This window comes from Periplaneta americana, chromosome 17 (assembly GCF_040183065.1).
Source record: "Periplaneta americana isolate PAMFEO1 chromosome 17, P.americana_PAMFEO1_priV1, whole genome shotgun sequence".
Lineage (NCBI taxonomy): Eukaryota > Metazoa > Arthropoda > Insecta > Blattodea > Blattidae > Periplaneta > Periplaneta americana.
The window spans coordinates 71116208-71139823 of NC_091133.1; the positions used below are offsets into that span (position 1 = coordinate 71116208).

The window sequence follows — 23616 nt, forward strand, 5'->3', positions numbered from 1 at the left end:
AGTATTGTGATATTGCAGTAGCAGTAGCAGTAGCAGCAGCAGCAGCAGCAGCAGCAGCAGCAGCAGTAGTAGTAGTAGTAGTAGTAGTAGTAGTAGTAGTAGTAGTAGTAGTAGTAGTTATTCCACATTTATAAACCCTATTTTACATATAGTATATTAGGGTTATAATTTAAACTAATCATAACAAATTGAAACTTATAGACTAATGATGACAACAAATACACACTTGTAGGCATATAGCATATAGACATATATATATATATATATATATATATATATATATATATATATATATATATTAACTAGCCGTACCCATGCGCTCCGCTGCACCCGTTAGAAATAAATATAAAGTAATTACATAATTAAAATAGGACATTTGATCCAGGGAACATTCGTGTTTGATGGAAGAATAAATCGTTTAATATGTTACTTAATTTAAATTGTATTTAAAAAATTAAAATGCGATCATTTTCGTCCAGAGACCACTCATTTGGTGCAATGACAATTCCTTTAACACGTTTCTTTCTGTCCTCTATTCACTCAGAAGTTACTGCAATTAACATTATAGCATTATGTCCATCTAGAGAAACTACACTTTTCGATGATGAAATAATAATTAATTATACAAATCGGTTAATTTAGCTTCCGATATTACTTCATGCAAACACAGAAACATTCCCTGTAGGCTATGTTTCATAGCTTTCGATTGATGTTGTCCAAGACCCCTCGTAGACGAAGTCATTTGTTTTTTATTTCATTACACCGCCTTAGATGATAGTTATTTAAATTTTAAAACTCATTTATCTCATTAAATATCAGTCCTATCAAAATTTTCCAAAGGATAAAACTTATCAGAAATCATTTGTAAAGAAACTTTTGTTATGTAACATTTTTCACAAAAATTAATAATAAGCGAGATATTTCGATTTATTTAATTTTGGCCCCCTTATAACCCCCCTTTTAAATAACGTATTTTGAATGCCATATAGCCTAAAATCTAAGTTACAACGAACTTAATTTATATTCCATTTTTCATCGAAATCCGTTCAGCCATTATCGCGTGAAAAGGTAACAAACATCCAGACAGACAGACAGACATACATACAAACAAAAATTTAAAAAAGTGATTTTCGGTTTCATGATAGTCAATTATACATGTTAACACCAATTATTTTTTGAAAATCGAAAATTACCAGAAAAAAATTGGCTACAGATTTATTATTAGTATAGATTAGATTAAAACCTTGAAATTATAATCGAAAAATTGCAAGAACTGAGCTCCTTAGTCATAAACAGAATAAATTATTTCCTGACCAAGATGTTCAATACGAAATTGAACAAAGATATAATTTTCTGTCAGTGAGTCATCCAAGGAATCATCGTCTTGTTGTTAATTCAAGATGCTTTTTCAAGCACGATGTGTGTATATATATACACAGATGGTTCTCGAACACAGGGAGAAGATGGCAAGAGCTTTGTAGGTTGTGTTTTTACCGCTTTTAATAATGGTACAGAAATATTTTATTCCAAATATCGATTAGCACCAGTATGCAGTGTGTGCCAAGCTGAACTCCTTTCCATACTTCAAGCAATAAGATGGAGTAATATCAACAGAATTATATTTTGAAATTTTAACGGAAGTAACAAGTTTACAGAGTCCTCCTATAACGAAAAAGTGACTTTGACATGCCAAACATTTGTTTGCGTAAGTGCTTTTCTGTATAAATAATTGAACTTATTTGAATATATCCATTACTGTAATCATATACAGGGTGATTCACGAGGATTTACCGGAGCTTATTTCCGAAGATATTCTGCGCAAAAAATGTCCTATTCTCAATATTTTCAAAGTTACACTAATTTAAAGTTGCTTGTAAAATACCTCTTTTTTAGTTTTAAAGGTAAAAGAATATTACAAATAGAGAATTAACTATTCAGAAGTATCATTTCTTTAACTGGCTAGTGTTCTGAAGCTAAACATGTATTGTCAGTTTCTTTGTACAGATTTGGTTTTTAAATTTTCAACTACCTACTGAAGGGTGCACTGGAAGGAATGGTGAACGGGAGAAAATTCTGAGGTAGAAGAAGATATCACATGATACACAACATTAAGATATATGGATCATATGAGGAGACAAAAAGGAAGGCAGCAAATAGTAAAGACTGGGAAATGTTGAGTTTGCTGTGAAAGATCTGCCCATGGACAGAAAATTATGAAGTACAGCAGACGTAATAATAAGTTCTTAGTAGTAATGGCATAGCTGTAATAATAGTAGTCGTAGCAGTAAGTACATTTTAATGCCTCTTTCAACAACAGACGTTACTTAGCATCGATATTTAACATTAGTCCGAAATAGACGACAAATTTAGCCTGAGCCCTTCTATGAAGACCAGAGCTCTTTTACGTAGTCTACTGTATATCTACCACTGGAAGTCATCGTTTTATTTCCTTTCCCGAGGAAGCCATACGAATAATTTTATCGTCCTTTAGAACTTTAGAATTCATCGCCTTCTTCTGGGTTTGAACCCGTGGACCTCAAATACAACGGCTAGCACGGTAACCATTAGACCACCGAAGACAAGTGGTGTGTTAAATTTATTGTTAATTATGGACATCTGATAGAACGACGACTAGTAAATCTCATGCAACACAATATTATTGAATTCCCTTTACTTCGTTCTCAACTCCTGATAACTGATGTCATAACGGCAACTAAATTGGAGGCCTCTGTTAGAAAAGACTGAGACTATAATGATACCAGTCGAGGAGGTAAACGACTTGAAACTGTTATCGACTAATCTGAGAACTTTTCGACAGTGGAAATCAACCAACCAACCAACCAACATTCGAACACAAACATATTTTATTAAAACCCAATGCAGAGATTATATTCCTTCAAGAGGCAACGAAAGCTTCCAAAAGGCCTTTTAGTATAAGGAAATCTGTACAGCTACAACTACTGCCTGCCCACGGATATAAAAACATCATCATGGTACGCCAATAGGTAAGATCTTATCGCGAGACAATTATACAGGATTTTCTACATGTACCAACACACGAGTACGTTATGCAATAGAACGCTGTTTTACAACATGACGAGCAAATTTCATTCACCTTGACTACAGGAACACAATGAAAAATAAAAGACGATCGTAGATTGACCTAATACATCCAAATGTTTCTCTCCTCGCCACATTTGTGTGCTAACAAAGCCTCCTGTAAACCGCAGTGCACGAAAATAGCACAAGAAACAAGAATAACAAATGAGTACTCCTGCGCATTGGTATGAATTTCTCATGCCTTCATGATGTACGTGGAATGTTTGTTACCGATATAATGCTACAGGATGATAGTTTAAATTTGCGACCAGTTACATTTTCCTACTCAGGTTAATTGTTATATTGATAGATGTTTTAAATGGTAGGCCTATGGAAATTATACTAATGAACACTATAAAATAAGAGGAAATTCAGAATAGATCGTAATGGAACACGAAGTAAGTAAGTAAATAGCCTACCATTATGTAATTGTTAAAGCACTGTGCGTATTCTTTCCGTTGATAGGTAAAATTCGTATTATACAAATTTAAGGACTTATTATCTTTTTATCAACAGTAACCTCACTAGAGGTTTTGACTTATCTAGAGAAAATCAAAACTCCAGTGGGATTTAATTGACTATTACACGATTAGAAGAAAATATAAAAAGATTAGAAGAAATAAAGTACTCTAATACGATAAAACATTGACTTACTAAAATTCTATTCCACTAATGTTAGCTTCACCAAATCGTTTGAACGGAGCTGCTTTATCAGGTGGGTCTATGCAGTGAACAAATGACGATCGCAAAGCATGTTTTATAGTACCGTAAAGAATTTTCAGTTTGAAATGTTGGCAAACAAAGAGACAAATGGTAGGAAGGTGATAAAAACGGAAGAAAGTGTATAAAGATTAGAGGAAATAAAGTACTCTAATACAATAAAATAGATATTAATTAACTTACTAAAATTCTATTTCACTAATGTTAGCTTCACCAAAACGTTTGAACGGAGCCGCCATTTTAGTCGACAATCTATTCGGGAAACAAATGACGACCGCAAAGCATGTTTAATAGTACCGTAAAGAATTTACAGTTCTTGAATTGCAGCTAGGGCAACTGAGTTGTTGGCAATAAATCTCAGCAGTAATAGTTGCAATCCTCGGTAGCAATTCATAGTAACTAGATAACGTGTACAATATTAGCTTATGTAGATGGACGTCAGCTTCTGTAGAGGGAGTTGCTTTTTTTTTTTTTTTTTTTTTTTTTTTTTTTTTTTTTTTTTTTTTTTTTAGGGCTCAGCAATTTCTTTCTGTTCTTGATGTTAATATAAAAGGCACCATGATTGTATACCATGTTTCATCTGCGACAGAAAAGACCGAAAAGCACAGAAGTGCTAATGGTAATACAATGATTCTTGTTGCTTTCGCTTAAAACGTACTGTGTTATCCATACATCCAATCTACAATTTTTTAACTTTTCCTATGTAATATAAATTTTGTAAGAAGAGTCAGATTGCAGAAAATTCATCAAACTGTCTAATTCCGCAGTTGATTGATGTGGTTCATCATGAACTCAAGCTTTTAGACAATCTTCATGAAAGTTGGACGTTCTTTCTGAACGAGGAGAATCATTCAAGTCAAAATGGTCCTTCCTTAAACGCGAAAACAATTTTTTGCCCTAATTTTCCCGATGGCGTTCCCCTGTAAACGACACAGATGGTTCCAGTAGCTTCCGAGGCCTTTACTCCTCTGTTAAACTCGAACAAATGGATAGGCTATGTTGAGAAAAAAGAGTATGAAACATTGTAGGTCTGAAATAACAGCATTCCGCAGAACGATATTCAAATGTTATAGAAGGCAATGTGTTTGTTGAAGGGAAATAACACCTTTGTCAGAAGGCAGATGTGTTGAAGTATTCAATATGCGCTGGAAAAGGAAAAACGACGTAACGTATGTTAGGTTGTTATTCCAGCTACTACTAACAACTGTAATTCACAACTGTGGAGTAACGGTTAGTATGCCCGACCGTGAAACGAGCGGGCCTGGGTTCAAACTCAGGTTGGAACAAGTTACTTGGTTGAGGTATTTTCCGGGGTTTACCCTCAACCATCTATGAGCAAATACTGGGTACTTTTGGCGATGGATTCTGCACTCATTTCGCTGATATTATCAGCTTCATTTTATTCAGACGCTTGATAACCATAGAAGTTGATAAAGCATCCTAAAATAACCGATTGAAGAAATTACCAACTACTCCCAGGTTTTGTCCAACCCTACAACGTAAATAAAAAATTATTTTTAGGTATCCTAAAATACTCTATTTTTTAGAATGTTCCAAGCCTTATGGGAAACAATATTGAAAACGATAATGTGATAATGAAAAATATAACGCAGTTAATATAAAGAATAAAAAGGGACTGCATCCTGGGACCTCATGCCTCTGACATTAACCACTTGGCTGATCCGAAAATAGTATACAAATTGCAAATAATGTGAAGTAAAAAAATCTAATGATGGCATCATCTTTTTTGAAAGTCAATTCAATTCAATTTATTAAGCCATTAAACATACAGTGATGGGCTTTGTCATAATACAGAAGAGAAAAAAACATGCATTTGAAAATACACACATAATTGAAAACAGTAAAGTGTAATTAGAATGAAAATACAGAACATTCTGAAACTCTAAAAATTAATGAAAACACTTTACTCTTAATGTAATATTTGTAACTAAATGTAAATAACTTTATTTATTAAAAAACAATTTCGTATGAATTTATGTTAAGAAACTCATCTACAGAGTAGAAAGGATTAATTAAAAGCCAATTATAAAATCTAGTTTTGAAACTATTGGTTGGTAACTTATAATATCGACTGGGCAGCTTATTATATAATTTCATCCCCATGACAGAAATATTTGTACTAGTTTTATATAATCTACAGTATGGAATATTAATTTGTTCACTATTTATAATTTCATGATCGACAATGTTCAAGATAGTTTGATTGACATAGAATTCTAATGGCTTTCTTTTGCAAAATCAAGACAGTTCCATTTTTTTCCCAGGAAATTAAAGCATACCGAATTATCGATTGAAAGAACAAAAAGTAGGCACATCTTAAATAATTTTGAGAAACGCAAGTCACTAATTTCTTTAACAAATATATAACTCTTGATAACTTTGTGCATATACATTCGATATGTTTTCCCATGTTAAACTGGAGTCTATAAAATATCCTAGAAATTTCTAAATCGTTGATAGTCTACGCTTATAACCTAGATATATTTAAATCTACTCTGCGTAAAGTGCAAACCCTCCAACTTACTGTATTACAGCATTATTAAAATATCGCATTTCCCGAACGAAACTTTACCCTTATTATTCATGCTAATCTGAGAGCTTCCAGTTACTCGTAATATTCGTATGAGTATAAAATGAAGGTTAGGATTTCATACATCATAACAAATAGCATCGTATCCATGGAGACGATTTAAATGGAACTGTAATACTGGTTTCACGGCCAGTGAAATGTTTATGTTGTACTACAATTGGGATCAAGAGGTCTCTGCCAACAGCTGTTATGCTCAGAATTTATTGCAGGAGTTTTCATCACGCACAAAAACACTCCTGTTAACCCTTGTGTTCTGCCTCGCTTCACACTTAAGAGGAACCTCCCGTGAAAATATCAACTGCAGCCAAACATTCACATCTCATTGCTCAATGAGCCAAGACATATTAGGCAATATCTAGAACAATATCAACTAGGTACAAGCACCTAAGACAAATGTACCGATAAGATATTTTTCGGTTATTTAAAAAAGCTGTAGGTTAGTTGACATCGATTAAATTGATTATAGCGAGATAGTATATTGACGAGATAAGGCCTAAGATTCGCGAGGGATTACATGACATTCACCTTACAATTGGGGAAAACCTCGAAAAACCCCCAACCAGGTAATCGGCTCAAACGAGAATCGAACCCACGCTCGAGTGAAACCAAGGATCAGCAGGCAAACGCTTTACCGCCTCAGCCACACCGGTAGGCTGATATTTTTTCTTTAGTTGATTATTTAACGATTTTATATCGACTACTCGGTTATTTAGCGTTGATGGAATTGGTGAGAGCGAGATATTTGGCGAAATCAGATCTAGGTTTCGCCAGGAGTTACATGACATTCACCTTATACTCGTAGTTGGGAAGAACCTCGGAAAACCCCAAGCAGGTAAACAGCATAAGCGGGAATCGAACCCACGCCCGAGTGAAGCCACGTATCAGCAGGCAAACTCGATACCACCTGAGCTATCCCGGTGGACTGATTTATTTTATATTACTTTACGACCATCTTTAATACATAGACGCGATTGGTCTTTTTATCGGGGCCGGTGGTGTTATTCCAAAATTCTTTAATACGTTTAGGAAACAAATTTGATTTACCTAAATCTTTAATAGATGACACTGTCACTATAGCTTTGAAAAAGTGTCAAATTTTAAATAATCATTTACACTCTTAAGATATAATTTAATTAGATTTTAATATACACATCAATTTATTTTTTTCCTCCTTATTCTACCCTGTATTTATATTTGTAAATATGTCAGTATAATGAGGCTTAACAGTCTACCTCCGTTGGGAGGGAGTTTGAAATAAATAAATAAATAAATAAATACATAAATAAATACATACATAAATACATAAATACATAAATAAATAAATAAATAAATAAATAAATAAATAAATAAATAAATAAATAAATAAATAAATAAATAAATAAATAAATAAATAAATAAATAAGTTTCTTTGCATTCCTAATTATGTCAGGTGAAGAATACAATGCGTGCAGTTCTGCGTTATGTAACTTTCTCCATTCTCCTGTAACTTCATCCCTCTAGCCCCAAATATTTTGCTAAGAACCTTATTCTCAAACACCCTTAATCTCTGTTCCCACGTAAGGACCGTACTTAAAATATGATCCTATAGTATAAAACTGTGTTATTAATTACATTACGGTACTTAATTTCCTTACAGTTACCCCAACATTAAGAACTGTAACCTAATTTTATTTTCATTGCGATATTTTTTTTTAAATCGTACTACTGTGATAGTTTGCTCTCCTCTAGACCCAATGGTTCAGGGATCAAACCCGGCTGGGATCGATGGATTTTTCAGGACGCAAAAATCCGGAGCGCTATTTATCCAACAGTGACTTTAAACCGTGTGTCCCGTGTCAGATTTTTCCGTCAAGTTAAGGATCTCCAAACCTGAATTAGAGTCTCTGGGCCAAATTTCACCTTTCTCGCATCTTTGTAGACTAATAACTTAGATGCATACTAGGTGGGGTTTCAGGCGGTGAGCACACCACTTGGCCCTCTGCCCCTGTCGGCAAATAAGTGTAACTAAATTCCTTGTAGGTACTGAAATGTCGTCAAGGGGTACCTGTTCAGTCATCGGAACAATGTATTAAATACATACATACATACATACATACATACATACATACATACATACATACATACATACATACATACATACATACCCTACATACTGTGCTACTTGACTGGGTTACTTGGTACACATTTCATTGGATAATTCATACTCTGTTCCGTCATTAATGTAGAGGTGCCTATTATTGTTTTTCCGCATGACCACCCTACCCCATTATCTCCTGGCCTAGTTGCCTTATAACTGGCGCCTTGTTGGTATCACTTGTGAGGTTCAGACCTGTCTTCGAACAGTTGACCAAACAACAACATACTACTGTATTATTTCGTTACTTTTAGTAGCACATAATAGTTTTATGTTCAAAAGCATATCTATGCTCAGGAATCTCTTATCGCTCTTAAACGTCCATTGCTCTCTGCAAGGTTTGAATCTGCGACCTTCAGATCAGCGACTAACATGATATTCGCTAAGCCTTCGAGGAAGGGAGGAGAGTGACAATTTTTCACTCAGACAATTGATATATTTCTATATAAAGAATTCTGCAGTGCCTGGGAAAAGTGACATAAGTCAGTTTCCACAGACCTTTTTTGATAATTTATTGACAACTTACACTGGTTTATGTCGATCTGATTTTTTTCTGTATGAATTATTGTAATGGGAGGAAAATACTTACGTCTCTTTTTCCAAGCGAGCAGATGTTCCGTAAGTTGTCAATAAATTATCAAACAAGTTTTGTGGAAACTGACATGTCACTTTTCTCAGGCAATGCCGAATTAATGTAACTGAAAAATATAAAAATTTACATATAATGAAGATGTTTTATTAATAATATATTTGATATCTAGTAAGTGTGTAATTAAGTAGACATTTATTTCCACAAACATAATCTGAAATTCTTACAGTTTCAGTCTTTTTAATTTTCTAATCGGTGAATTATCACTTTTTTAATTAATTTATCAAATACTTTTGTATCAGCTCATTGACAAGCTGCCAAAGTTATGAATCATGACGGTTCTAATTATAGCATATGATAACATGTATTAAAAGTAGAGCATCTAATATGAAAGTACGTAAGTTATTACTAATAATAATTATCATTTTATGTGATGAATATAATGCAGGAAAAACCGAGAAGCGGAAGGTAGGCTTGATCGCGATATAGTAGAGCGAAATACGGAAGATCCTAACAAATATTTCGGAAGAATCGGCAACCCCATTTTGTAATTGGTTATTGAACAATGTTGTAGCTACGACATTGTGTCAACTACTGTATCAATGACTAGGTTACTTAGCGTTGAAGGAATTTGTGATAGCGAGATAATATTTGGAGAGATGAGGGTGAAGATTTGTTATGGGATTACCTGACATCCGAGTTTTAGATAATCAGCTCAAAAGGGATCGAACCTACGTCCGAGATAGTTCACATTTACCTTTAAACTCGAGGAAAATACGTCCGAGATAGTTCACATTTACCTTTAAACTCGAGGAAAATAAAAATCCAAGTACTCAGTCCAAGACCGAATCGAACTCACGCCCGAGCTAGTTCACATTCCCCTTAAACTTTGAAAAAATACCGAAAAACCCAACGGGGTACTCAGTTCAAGCGGGGATCGAACCCATGTATGAACCTGGAAATTATCGAAAATATCCAACCATATACTCAGTCAAAACGAGAATCGAATCTACGTCAAAGCTAGATCACATCCACCTTCATGTTTCGGAAAATATCGAAAAAAAATCCAATCAGGTACTCAGTTAAAGCGAGAATCGAACCAATGCTCGAGTACAACTCCAGATCATAAGGAAAACATGCCTATCGTCTGAGCTACGCCGGTGGCTTCTAGCGTCAATGGAAAAGGTAATAGGCCTAACGCGATGGCACTTTGGCAAGATGAGTTTGAAGATTCGCCATGGGATTACCTAAGGCTCGCGTTACTTTTGGTGAATACCTTGAGAGAAATCCAACCAGGTAATCAGCCCAAGCAGATTTTGAACTCACGTCCAAGCATAGTTTCGGAGCACGAGTCCATCTCGCTAAGCCTAGACTTTGCTATTGATCAGGCAACTCTATTTTCTAATAACCTGCATATAAAGTCATTGCAAAAATTTACATTCTTGAAATTTTTGTAAGTATGAAATTAATATTTATTTTATTGCTATTTTTCAACCCATGTAGGTAACTTAACTTCATTTCCGTGGCTTTTAGACTTCTATTACATAAAAGAAAAACAAGATGGGAACGTGAAAATGCCACCACCGTAAGAGCCAGGCTCGTGTACGGTGTGGTCTTAGACAGTAATACAACATACAATTTACACACGGTTTACTAAATACACTAACTTAATTCAAACCGATTACTAACACACAAGAGCAAAAAAAAAAAAAGAAGAAAGAGAAAAAACACATTAAATATAAACTATCAGACAGAAGCCAGTGACATTCAATAAAAGACATGAATACAGTCGACAGAAATAAAAAGGTAAAATAATATACACATTTAGTGATATATATTATGAATAATTTTATAAATTTCTTTTTTACAAGGTTCAATTTTAAAATATTTAAAATTTGGAGGGGGTCAGCGCAACAGTGGTCTAACCCTCCTCAATGCGAAAAATGAAATATTGAGCCTTCTATTGATTTTGACGTGAACTATCTTCTTACGAAGTGGAATAGACCAATGCATCATTCTTATATAGCTTGTTAGGAAGCAAGTAATTTTCTCCATTAAAAATATCACATATCTGTATATACTTTAACTTGCTTTTTCTACATTAAAAGAATGGCTTAGACCACTGTTGCGCTGACCCCCTTAATTTTACCATAAAGTCTTGGATCGAAAGACAGCATTTCCCGTTTTCCTATTTCAATATTCGAAAATTTATTATTCTCAAGGAACAGACAAACCCTAGCTAACGTCCGTCTGATGTTGATACCCAGCTACGCGCAACCTGAAACCACACCACCTAACTACACTAAGGTGCGCCGAGTATCCAGGTATCCCCACTCGTCCCTAGACCAGCCCTCTTCGTGTGTCCCCAACCTGCGATAAGGAAATGCTATGGAATGATGTTGAAACCTAAATCCTTTGAAAACGAGAAAGCTCCGAAGAAACTTCAACTGAATCGCGGATTGCAGAAACAGCACATGTCACTATGTGTGGCGTATTGACATGTGCTGTTTCTGCAATCCCTGATTCAACTGTGATCACTTGTCCTCCACAAGTATCACTATGGAAAATTCCAGGCATAACCGAGACTCGAACCCCGACCGTCTGCATGACAGCCCGAATATCCAGACAACTGAGTTGCAGCAGAGATAATTAAATTTAATATGAAACATTTAATCTGAACACACGCTCTCGTCTTGAAACAATACTAATAATACTATCCCATCGCACCTCCTCATACTCATCCTCTTTCACAATAGCCCTGCCAAGACTCTGGAATTCGCTACCTGCTAGCATCAGGGACTGTCGAAATAAAATTAAATTCAAACGCAAACTTACTAGGCACTTGGTCAGTAATTGATTTCTTGTAAATAGTTTCCTTAATCTAGCACAAAATATTCAATATCCAGTAATTTCATCACTATAGAATTTTATTATTCTAGGTTTAATTTGTAATTCAGTAAATATAAAATATTCTTTGCTTTTCTATGATAAATTATTTAGCTTTAATTATTCAGGTAATCTTTTCGTACTTTGATTTTTATTGTAATTGTAATTGTAAATTAATACTAATTGTAATTTTATTTGTAATTGTAATTGTAAATTTAATACTAATTGTAATTTTATTCTTCATAGTACAGTTGAAATCTTCTGGTAGAGGAGCAGAGAAGGCCTGACGGCCTTATCTCTACCAGGTTAAATAAATAAATAAATAAATAAATAAATAAATATTACTACTACTACTACTACTACTACTAAAACCAATAGCCTTGAATTTAAATATTTATACCAATAATTTCCGATTAGTTGGCCGATACCATCATCTACTTTCGCCCATTCCGACCGAACAAACAGTGAACATAAAGAATAGCGAGATTTCTTATTCATATAGTGAGTACGGAGCTGAATCTCCTCCTGAACGTAACAGAGATCAAACATAAGACAAGGGACACACACAAATTCCAGTTCCTGGGTGAGGAAGGTGAAGTCTCCACTTTCCTTCCGAGAATTGAAGCCTGGTCTAATGGAATTGTTTTGCTGCACCAACATCAACTCTTAAGCCACCACAGAGCTTCAGAGGATGTAAATTAATGCATTTTTAAAACTACTTCAGCTAATTCAACGCAAGATGTCGCAGTTATATAGAGCAATCATTCATACGCTAAACAGGATTCGAACCCACATAGCGGTAAGGGCGAGTCGAAATGAAATTTCACTTCAGAAATAAATAATAATTATAACGCAGCTTATATAATGCAGTAATTTAATATGTAGGCTAATTGAATTATCATATCTGGAAGCAAGACGGGTTGTAGCCTACATTGCAATAGCTCAAGGTCAAAAGTTATTCTGTACGATACGATCGAAAATAAATAGAGATATAAGCCTCGTTTAATTTTGAAACTAATGCAATGATACGTTGCAGGCCATATATAGAAAAAAATGTTCTAAACTTCATGGAAACTGTATACAATTACTGTAATTACTAGCAAAGGCTAGCTTTAACTGCAATAATGAAAATTCGGTCATAATTATCGTGCGACAATTTTACCATATAAGATTAATTATATAGGATCGAATGCAATTAAAATATCATTTGACATTCAATATTAGCAGTTTTATACAGTATATGGGAAATTCTATCAAAGGCCAGTAACAGTGTATAATTATTTCTCGTACATTATTTCAACTTTTATTTCAACTCTACATCCAATTTAAATCCACATAATACAGTGCGATCCATATTGTGAGCAAGTCAGAGTTTTAAATCTGTGTATTTGTATAGTTTATTTAACAACGCTCCATCAGCTATTATACTGGTTTATTTAGTATCATGGGATTGGTGATAGAGAGATGATATTTGGCGAAATGATGCCGAGAACTCATGTAATTACCTTACATTCGCCTTACTGTTGGGGAAAACTTCGAAGAAAACCTAACCAGGTAATAATCAGCCCAAGCGGGTACTGAACCCACGCCCCATCGCATCTCCGAATCAGTAAACAAACGCACATACGCTTGAGAAGCATCGTTGGTTCCCTCTATATTGTTTAGACTTTGATTATATGCAGGAAGACAGCATGAACCTTTAACTCAGATTTGTTCATTTACGTAAATTGGTGAAGGTTACTTATATCCCAGGCACTACAGGAACTTGCTAAAATACCTTGAAAATGCCTTGGATTTATAGAATTGATTAGTAGAAATTGATGTGGTCACTGGGAGAGCTGTAAGCTCACCCAACCAGCCCTATATGTACCTTACTTACGTATATACGAAAATCGTCGTGCGTGAATGAAGAATACAGCCATATTTGGTTAATGTGACGTAATTCGGAGCAGAAACTTGAGTACGTATTAGTATCGCCAACACAGTAATAATACTACGCACCCCTAATCAAACCTAACCTAACCTCTTACATAATACTACACACCTAATCAAACCTAACCTAACCTGTCACATAATACTACACACCTGTAGTAACATTCCTCACACTTAGTATCATTTCATTTGCATGTATTACCATCCATGCTACTCATGTCGGGAGCCATCTAGTGGAAGTGGGTCGTAATGCTAGGAAGAAAATATGGCGACTTTCATAATAATTACATTTAGTTCGTTCAGTGTATGTTTTGTAAAATATTAAATGAATTAATATAGTGATAACTCCATATATATATATATATATATATATATATATATATATATATATATAGTGCAATAAGAATTGAAATTTGTTGTGACTGTGATAAAAGTGTTGAAAATTGGTTTACAGCGCCACATTGGCAGTGATAAAAGTGTGCAATATTCGTTCAATGACCGGTCGTGGATACTCTACCTTGTCCGAGACGTTTTTTAACTAGCAGAAATTTTAGACGAGAAAAAAATCACCTCTGGTGATCGTTATCTACAGCTGTCCTTTAATGACTGATTTTGACACAACAAACGAAATAAATATCCCGTATTTAGGTAGTAATATGCTATCTAAAGCAGACCTGCGAAGTAGAAAAATATCGCAAAAGAAACACAATGAAGTACGGGTGATTAACCTTGAAATCAGAATAAAAAAGACTGTCCCATAACTAGGCATAAGTGCTATGCTGGTTGCAGCGTGTCCAAAATTCAGGATAGAAACACTAAACAAATTATACGCGTCTCAAACAATACAACACATTCCACCTATCAGCAACAAAACTAATCAGTGAGGCAATAAAGACTGTCAGTGGTTGAATAGTTTTCTTCTTTCCTTGTTATTAGCCAATATATTAATCACATTTTCAAAGCTCAGTTTCGCAGTCAGATCATTTTTGTTGCTAGTGCAACCAGATGATTCAAACGTGCATATGAAAATTTATTTTCGGCTCGATATTTTTTTTCTCAAAATGTGGCCTCTCTTATGAATTTTCAGCCCAGTGCCCAGGCCCATGTGCACTATACGTAAATACGGGCCAGAAAATAAATGATATATTTTATATTCTACCCGTTATATTTCATAACAATATACTCGTACATTATAACTAAATATGTTATTGTTTTTAATTTGTTGTATTTTAAAATCACAGTCCTCAGAGAAAAATTTTTCATGAAGTCTTCTCTTCCGAGAACATTATTATTTTACAAGTATCTGCACTAAATTCAAGAAAAGTAATCCACGGTTTCACTTTCCTACCAAAATGGGGTGTATTTATATTATGAACACCACGAATCGAGACAATGAAAGGAAATAAATTCACTATTCAGCCCGTTGTATTGAATTTCAGCATGATTTCGATATAGATAGCCGGATTTGAAATCTTGTAACACGGGGTTTATTTCGGCTGTGTTAAGGCTTTCTACGAGTAATTTGATTTCTAACCATAAATCACATCTATTTTATTTATTATAGCCACAATATCACAATAGCAAAAAAAATGTTTCTCTCTTCTTAACTTATACAATAAACTGTCTAGCTTTTATTAATCAGTTAATCTTTTAGTACTTTGATTTTTATTGTATTTGTAAATTTAATATTAATTGTAATTATAATTGTAATTGTATTCTTAATATTGTAGTTGTAATCCCCTGGTAGAGGGGAAGAGAAGGCCTGATGGCCTTATCTCTACAGGTTAAATAAATAAATAAAATAAATAAATAAATATCGTCCAATTACTTATATTTAAATATATATTTTTTTTTCGAAAACACTGTGTGACATCACTGCCATACAGGGTAATCAACTTCCTACCCAAAACCTAAGTATTTCAATTCAGAAAATTACTTTGAAATTAGTGATGAATGAGCTATGTTATCAGTTTATTGTCTTTGGATTAATTTTAAAGTTTGGAAGAAAAAAGATATTAGGTTTGCGCAACGAACTGATAACTCTGCATAAGACATCACTATAATAAAATTCACAAAGTACTCACCAATAGGAAGCCTGCGATGGCTAAAGCACGGGCAAACGTGGCCAACTTCTTCATTATAGTCTTGAAAATTTAACTTTTAATCTAAACGAGTCCTTACGGAATGTCAGTAGAATTCTTCTAAAAGATTTCTCAGAGAATTGAGCATCAAAATGTCCCGAGAAAACAGCACAAAAATGTTCACAGTCAGTCTTTAGACGAAGTAACAGTTACTTTGAATGAGAGAGATGTATAACGAAGGAGTTTATTATATATAGAAATGTCTCACGCCCAATTAAAAAACTCTCCACCCCCAGTTGAGTCACATAAGAGCATTACACATGATTAAAAATTCAGAGAATATGTTACACAGTTTGTCATACATCACTATGATGACACTATAAATGTTAACTGTCTGATGATGACTAAACCTCAATTATTTACGAGTGATTGACTAAGTTGTTTAGAAAAGAAAAACAACTTGATATTATTCCTAACAGTCCTGGTATACACAATGTTTATTATTTTTAGAGTACGTACTCTGAAAGCACACAAGTTTATTAAAAAAAAGATGCAATTTATGTTCATCTATAAACACTTAGATCATTCACCGAAGTCACTCACAATCGTAAACTGCTGCCACAGAAAGAGGAATTTTCATTCATTAAAATTTAAAGATAAAATTAATCGTCATTTTTATTTGTTGGTACTTTTTTTCACAAACTTTATCGTATCTATTTTTTTTTTCTGTTTGCGAGTAAATTAAGTTAAGGATAATAATTAGAGACGGTGTCTGCGGTTTTCGCACGCGTGGAAGCACGCAACGCACGAGGTTTTTCGCCACAGGTGATCAGCCAACGAGCGAAACAGTACTGCCCAGCTACCTTTGGACTTAGCAGAGTCGAGATAGGAGCGCGCGAGAAGGCTGCATCCAAATCTCTGCTCCAGTGCGGATGTTGCGCCGGCGCACTCACTTATTTCCCCCCACCTCCTACGACATCTCCACTCCCCCCTCTTCTCCACCCAATTCAAGTCATCAGTTTTTCGCTACTCTTTTATTCGTGCCTTGCACGTATTACGATTCACTTTCAATTTTTTATAATTATTGTTTAAAGCTTAGAATATTACGAAGAGTGTTACATTTTTACACAAAATAAAAGTTTATCGTTGAAATTCCAGTATGATAATACAAATAAAGGATTTAATCTCTTGGTTTCATATTATAAAAAATTTAAAACGCCGGCAGTATATAATAAAACATTTTACCAGCATTTAATTAGATATTATACAAACTATAATATGAAACGATTTTAATAATGCGATTATTCTTTCATTTTACTTTATTTGATTAATATAATTCATACATTCTAAATATTTCTAATTATTCATTCAATTATTGTAATTAATTATGGTATTTGTTATTAAATAATAATTTAATCCATTTCATTTGAACGTATTTATAATTTGTGCGAGATCGTGCGTATTTGCTTGCTTTCCGCACAAAACCAATCCGCCGAAAGTCTAAAATTCCACATTCAGTATTCCCAACCTAACACACATAACAATTTCCCTCTTCTTGCCGCTTAAGTGACATATTGATTTTACTGCTTTAGGCTTTTAACATATTATTTTTAGAGACGTTCAATATAGTAATAATTATAAATTGGAAACTTACCACTGCAATTTCACCTAAATTGCACTGTTAATCATTGTTTTTAAATATTTGCAAAAATTAAGTAAACTCCACTAAAGTTACTGCATTCGTGATGCAAGCAACATTAAGGAAGCCGTGAAAAAATCAACAAGATTCCAGACTCATCATAGACTGGGGGAAAAAAAAGACAGACTTATATCACGGCCTGCTGGAGTATAGTAAACACAGAAAACATTTTAAAGCAACAATGTTGAAGATAGATATTTTTGTTTTGCAAATTTGCCGTCATTGAACAGAAACCAAGATGGATATTTCATTGCAACTAATTAGAAATTCCTCTTTCAGGTATGTAATAAACGATCTTCGCACAAAATAATGTACGATACACGAGTGGTATGTTTTCTTTCAATTCAATTCAACTACGTTTCGCTTTTTCAAACTTTTCCTCGAACATGAAAACTTCAACATACCGCTCTTGTAACGCATATTACTATTATCTACTAACATATTTGCTTATTTATTTACACTTTTAATGTTCAAAAATTATCTTTAGCTGCAGGAAAATGAAGTAATGGAAAAACAGAAGAAATTACCAATGAAGTCGACATGCAAAATTGAAGAGCAGAACTCTGAAATAGACTACAATTCCTTCGTTCCAGGCCATAATTTACTTTCTCAATATAGAAAGTATAGAATAAATACTGCAAAGCTGTATATATAGACATACACATAATATTTTTTTTAGATGTTCGTACTGAACAGTCCTTATACCAAAAGCGTGTGAAATGGTGGTTTACTGAGTGTAGGGTCTATAGACTCTCTCTCTTTATTCAACCAGTAAACAACTCCAAATTAATAATACTGATTCTGTGTTCCCGGAATATTTAGTTCAGAGTAATTAATGGATCATTCACCCACAAGATCTCATGGCGAATACCAGACAATGTTCCAAACTGTACAGTTCGCAGCAGCAACAAACTTATGGTTGAAAAATACGGCGGATTATACAGAGTGTAAGGGGTATAAGTGTCATTATTTTAACTGATGATTATTCATATCATAAGGAAGAAAAAATGTCCTAATTGCAATATTCAACTAATTATTAAAGTTTACAATATTAGGCGTTTGGCAACGTTTCTGGATGGGGAGGAGGGAGTTTACAAGTATACAGTACAACTCAATCGGATAAAGACATACCGGTACAAAACAGATGCTCTGTTCTAATGCAGGGGCGGACCAGAACAACTGTTGTTTAGGCTACATAAAACGAACATTAAATACAAACTTTCAATCTCATTAATAGAACTTTATGGTAAATTTCCATTTTATTTAAGAATATTGGCAATATTGGTCCATTTTTTATTGTACGTCTAAAAAATATGCAATAATAGTTTACTTCACAAAATCACACGAACTTTTTTTTTAAATGCAACATTTTAATCTCTACCGCTTCCATAAAGCAGTACCATTTTTAAAGAAATTTCTGTTTGTGTGATTTTCGAAACGAGGTAAAGATTCGTAGTTTCTAATAATCGTTGAGAAACTGCTACAAAAGTTCGCCGATTAGGTAACCTTCATTGCGGAAAACATTGACGGTACATCTTATTGCTCACTTGAATTATGGAGACTTTATTTATAAATTAATAACATAATATGATATTGTGAATGATATTGTAAGTTGTTTATTGAATACCAGGTACCGAACTGTCATCCGCTCGGCAGTAGAGAGCTTGAACTCAGCTGAGCAGCAGCAGCAGCAGCAGCAGTAGTAGTAGTAGGTTTATTTTGCCTGGCAGAGTTAAGGCCATGAGGCCTTCTCTTCCACTCAACCAGGTTTCAATAATATACATGAAATACAAAATTTGATTACAAAAAAAACACAAAGGAAAAAACCTTAGAAATTACATAAAATATAGTAGAAAATTACAATAGTCAAGAACAGTTACATAATATAAAATTACAAATAGTCAAGATCAGTTATGTAATATATAAAATAAAGTAGAAAATTACACATAATCAAAATCAGTTACATAACATAAGGGGAACACACACACACACACACACACACACACACACACACACACACACACACACACAAACAATTTATAAGACCTATAATGCCCGAGATAAATACGACGATTAATTCACTTGAGATATATTATACAGTTAATATACTAATAGGAGAATACATGTGGGTTACAAGACATAAAATGTTGATTAGCAAAGTCGTACTAAATGGCATGCAAACACAAATGATTAAGAAATATATCAAGATAATAAAAAAAAAAGAAAAGAGAAAAAAAAGAAGAAGAAGAGAGAGGAGAAAAAAATAACAACTTGGTCATTTAAGAATATTTAGAACCTTCCGCAAAAGTCTAGTTCTGTTCATTAAAAACATTTCTATGTACGTATGTCTGTGTAGAGTACTGCCTGCTGAACACGTTGACACGTCTTTCACGCCAGAATATTAACAAATTTAAGAACGTAACTTTATTTAATTTTACGAAAACGTAATAGAACACATAAATATGTATTTAAACTAATATTAACTCTTTGCTAGATATACCTACTGATGTAATTGTTTTCGTAATTTTACTAACGATATAAGCAGTATAACGCAAATAAAATAAGAGAAGAAATGTTTTTTCTGGGAAAACTATCATATGTACATCTGAATGCTAACGAGAATATGTAAGAATATATATATATATATATATATATATATATATATATATATATATATAACTTTTATTTTCTTACGTTATTTTACGACGCTTTATCAACATCTTAGGTTATTTAGAGTCTGAATGAGATGAAGGTGATAATGCCGGTGAAGTGAGTCCGGGGTCCAACACCGAAGTTACCCAGCATTTGCTCACAATGGGTTGAGGGAAACCCCCGGAAAAACATCAACCAGGTAATTTTCCCCGACCGGGAATCGAACCCGGGCCATCTGGTTTCGCAGCTAGACGCGCTAACCGTTACTCCACAGGTGTGAACAAGAATATCTATATATATAGCCTATATATGTTTCCATCTAGTTACTTATCCTTTATTATAAACCATAATTTAATAATTATAATAAAGAATACGTAACTAGACTGAAACAAATAGTATTTTCACTTTTTAAATTTACGTTTATCGGACCAATATGTCATTGAAAAAAAATAATATATAAGGATACATTATTTTTATTATTACACTAATTTCACATTTTAATACTATTTAAATTATATAGGCCTAGAGAGAATGTAAGTTCATTTATGTATTAATATATGCATGCTTTGGAATGCTAGGCATACCTAAAATTTACAGAAGAAGAAATTATATTGATTATTGCAGTAATATCATGATTTTAACGCTAAGTTAAATGTACAAGGAGGCCGCCGGCATAGCTCAGACGGTAGCGCGTATGTCTCTTGATCCAAATTGTAAGGCGAATGTCAGGTGGTAATTCATAGCGAATCTTCGGCCTGGTCTCGAAAAATTCCATTTCTCTATCACCTATTTATTTTATCTACATTAAATAACCTAGTAGCTGATACAGCATCGTTAAATATACGAATAAAAATTGTGTAAGGAGAAAGTGTGTTTATTATTACTGTATATTAATTTTAATTTAATGATGCCGTGCTTTAAATGCTAAATGAAATATTTAAGGAAAAATGATATTCATTAGTAGGCCTACTCGTACATTAATGTAAAGAATTTACGCTATGTTTTAATGGTACAGTATAAGGAGAAAGTATGTTTATTATTATATGATGCTTTGAATGCTACCTAAAACATAAAGAGAAAGGATATATACAATGAGGGTCATAATAGTTGAACGACTCAAGTATTTTTTTTTAAATCAAAGAATGCCACATTGCGCCTGCTCCAAGCCGAAGGTTTTCGTCCATATGATGACGAGATATTCGCTTCGCTCTAAGTATTACAGTCTATGCTGAGAAGCAATTAACAGCGCTACAGATCTTGAAACTTTTTCGCTCGCTCAACAATATTTTCTCTCACTGTATATCATTTCATTAATCGAATGGTTTTTAATCCTATGTTAATTTCATGAGGAGATAGTTTGTTTAGACCCTATTCTATTCATTCAACGATACATTGAACGTTACGTAAAATATATAAGGAAAATTTACATTCATTATATTAAAACGCTTCTTTGAAATATCTCGTAAAAACGCGAAGGAAAAGTATAATCTATACTGAATTTTGCAAATACGTAAATATTGTATTGTAGACAGAAAATGACTTCTGCAGTTGAAAATATCATTAAATGCATTACTATAATGTAACTTAAGTATTTTTGTTCATGTACTACGCTTTGACGAAATGAAACAAAACTGAAAATGGAAATATGACACAATTGCATTGACAGATAAACTTAAATTACTCAAAGGAAACATGCCATATAGCCGCATGCATTATTGACGACTTATCTAAAATGATGTAGCCTACGTAGGAGCGTAGGCTACTGGTTGCCTCAGATGTTCTCCTAATCCCTCCACTGCGGTTCACCCGCTGCCCTACTGCTCGTGCGGCACCGTGACTGGTCACTAATACTAACGTCAAACTAAAGACTGTAGGCCTACTTGCTATAGTGCTAATATTTACAGAATTGTTGAGAGCGACCATGGAAAGTTAATTTGTTTGCAAGGAAAGATATGCACTTTCTGAAATAGAGTCACTGACGTCACTATCGAGCGGAAGAGAAGTTATTTAAGCTGTAATGCAATGTTTATGCTTAGTGATTCACAACTCAACTCAGTGACATAACTTTCAGGATATGCTCTGTGACTATTAATAGAACGACTAGATTCTCGTGGTATTTGCACTGTAAAATATTTTATCCAGTCCTCTCTTGTGCGATTTTTTTTTTTTTTTGGCTAACACTATTTCAAGTAGCCTACGTTTACAAGACAAATCGTGATCTATACACGCACACGCTGCCGTAGAATTAAACTTCGTACAGGAGGGACGAAGAAAGAAGTGACGGCAAATTCGTCTGGAAAATTAGCCTTTCTTCACTAGAAATACATACCATCAAGTTAATATTATCCCAGAACAAGAAGAAAGCCAACTTGATATTAATTGCACAAATTTGTATAGCTTAATGAAAGTATGCTTGTAAATTAAATTATTCTGCTTACTTTGTATTGTATATATTTGTATAGTTTTGGCCGATGAATTGTATATGCTTTAAATTGAATAGTAATCTGTATAGCTCTGTTGATAAATTGTTTGTGTTTGTAATTTGAAGTAGTTTTCATGATATGTATTATCAATTTCTGTATATCAACTGGTTGAATTGTTTATGCCTTAAATTTAATTAACTTACTTGTTTTGTATTATACATATAGCTCAAATTATCAATGATCGTTTGCGTTTGTAAATTTAATAATCTGATTGGCTATGTATTGTATACTTTTAGTAGAGCCATCGATGTAGCTCAGTCGGCAGACTCGCTGGGCTGCTGATCCGGAGCTGTGTTCGGGTTTGGGTTGGATCCCCCTTTGGTCTTTGGTTTCTTCCGAGGTTTTCCACAGCCGTGGGACTGAAGCCGATGGTCTTTGGCGAGTCCTCGGCATCAACCCCTTTGATTTGATTACCTGGTTGGTTTTTTTTGAGGTTTTCCCCAACCAAAAGGCAAATGCCGGGTAATATTTTGACGAATCCTCGGACCTCACTTCATCTCACTACATCTCGCCAAAATATTGTAAAAAATTGCACAAAATTGTAAAATTGTAGAAAATTACTAAATTGTAAAACTGTAAAAATTTGTAAAACTTGTAATTGTAATATTGTAAAATTTTGACTTGTTCCACATCTTAAAGCTTCATTGCTCATGTAAGATCTATGGAATAAAATGAATGAATGGTGTAGCTCAGTCGGCAGGTGCGTTTGTCTGTTGGTCCGGAACAGACA

At 33.9% G+C, this 23616-nt stretch overlaps 1 protein-coding gene across 1 annotated transcript in view; it reads right to left on the reverse strand.

The window, feature by feature from the left end:
* LOC138693473 (thrombospondin type-1 domain-containing protein 4-like) overlaps positions 1-16951 on the reverse strand; it is a 603922-nt gene extending 586971 nt beyond the window's left edge. The window contains exon 1 of the mRNA XM_069817459.1: positions 16056-16951. Coding sequence (XP_069673560.1) covers positions 16056-16109 — 54 coding nt within the window. The 5' untranslated portion in view covers positions 16110-16951. The remainder of the gene's footprint in view (positions 1-16055) is intronic.
* Between the last annotated feature and the right edge of the window lie 6665 nt (positions 16952-23616).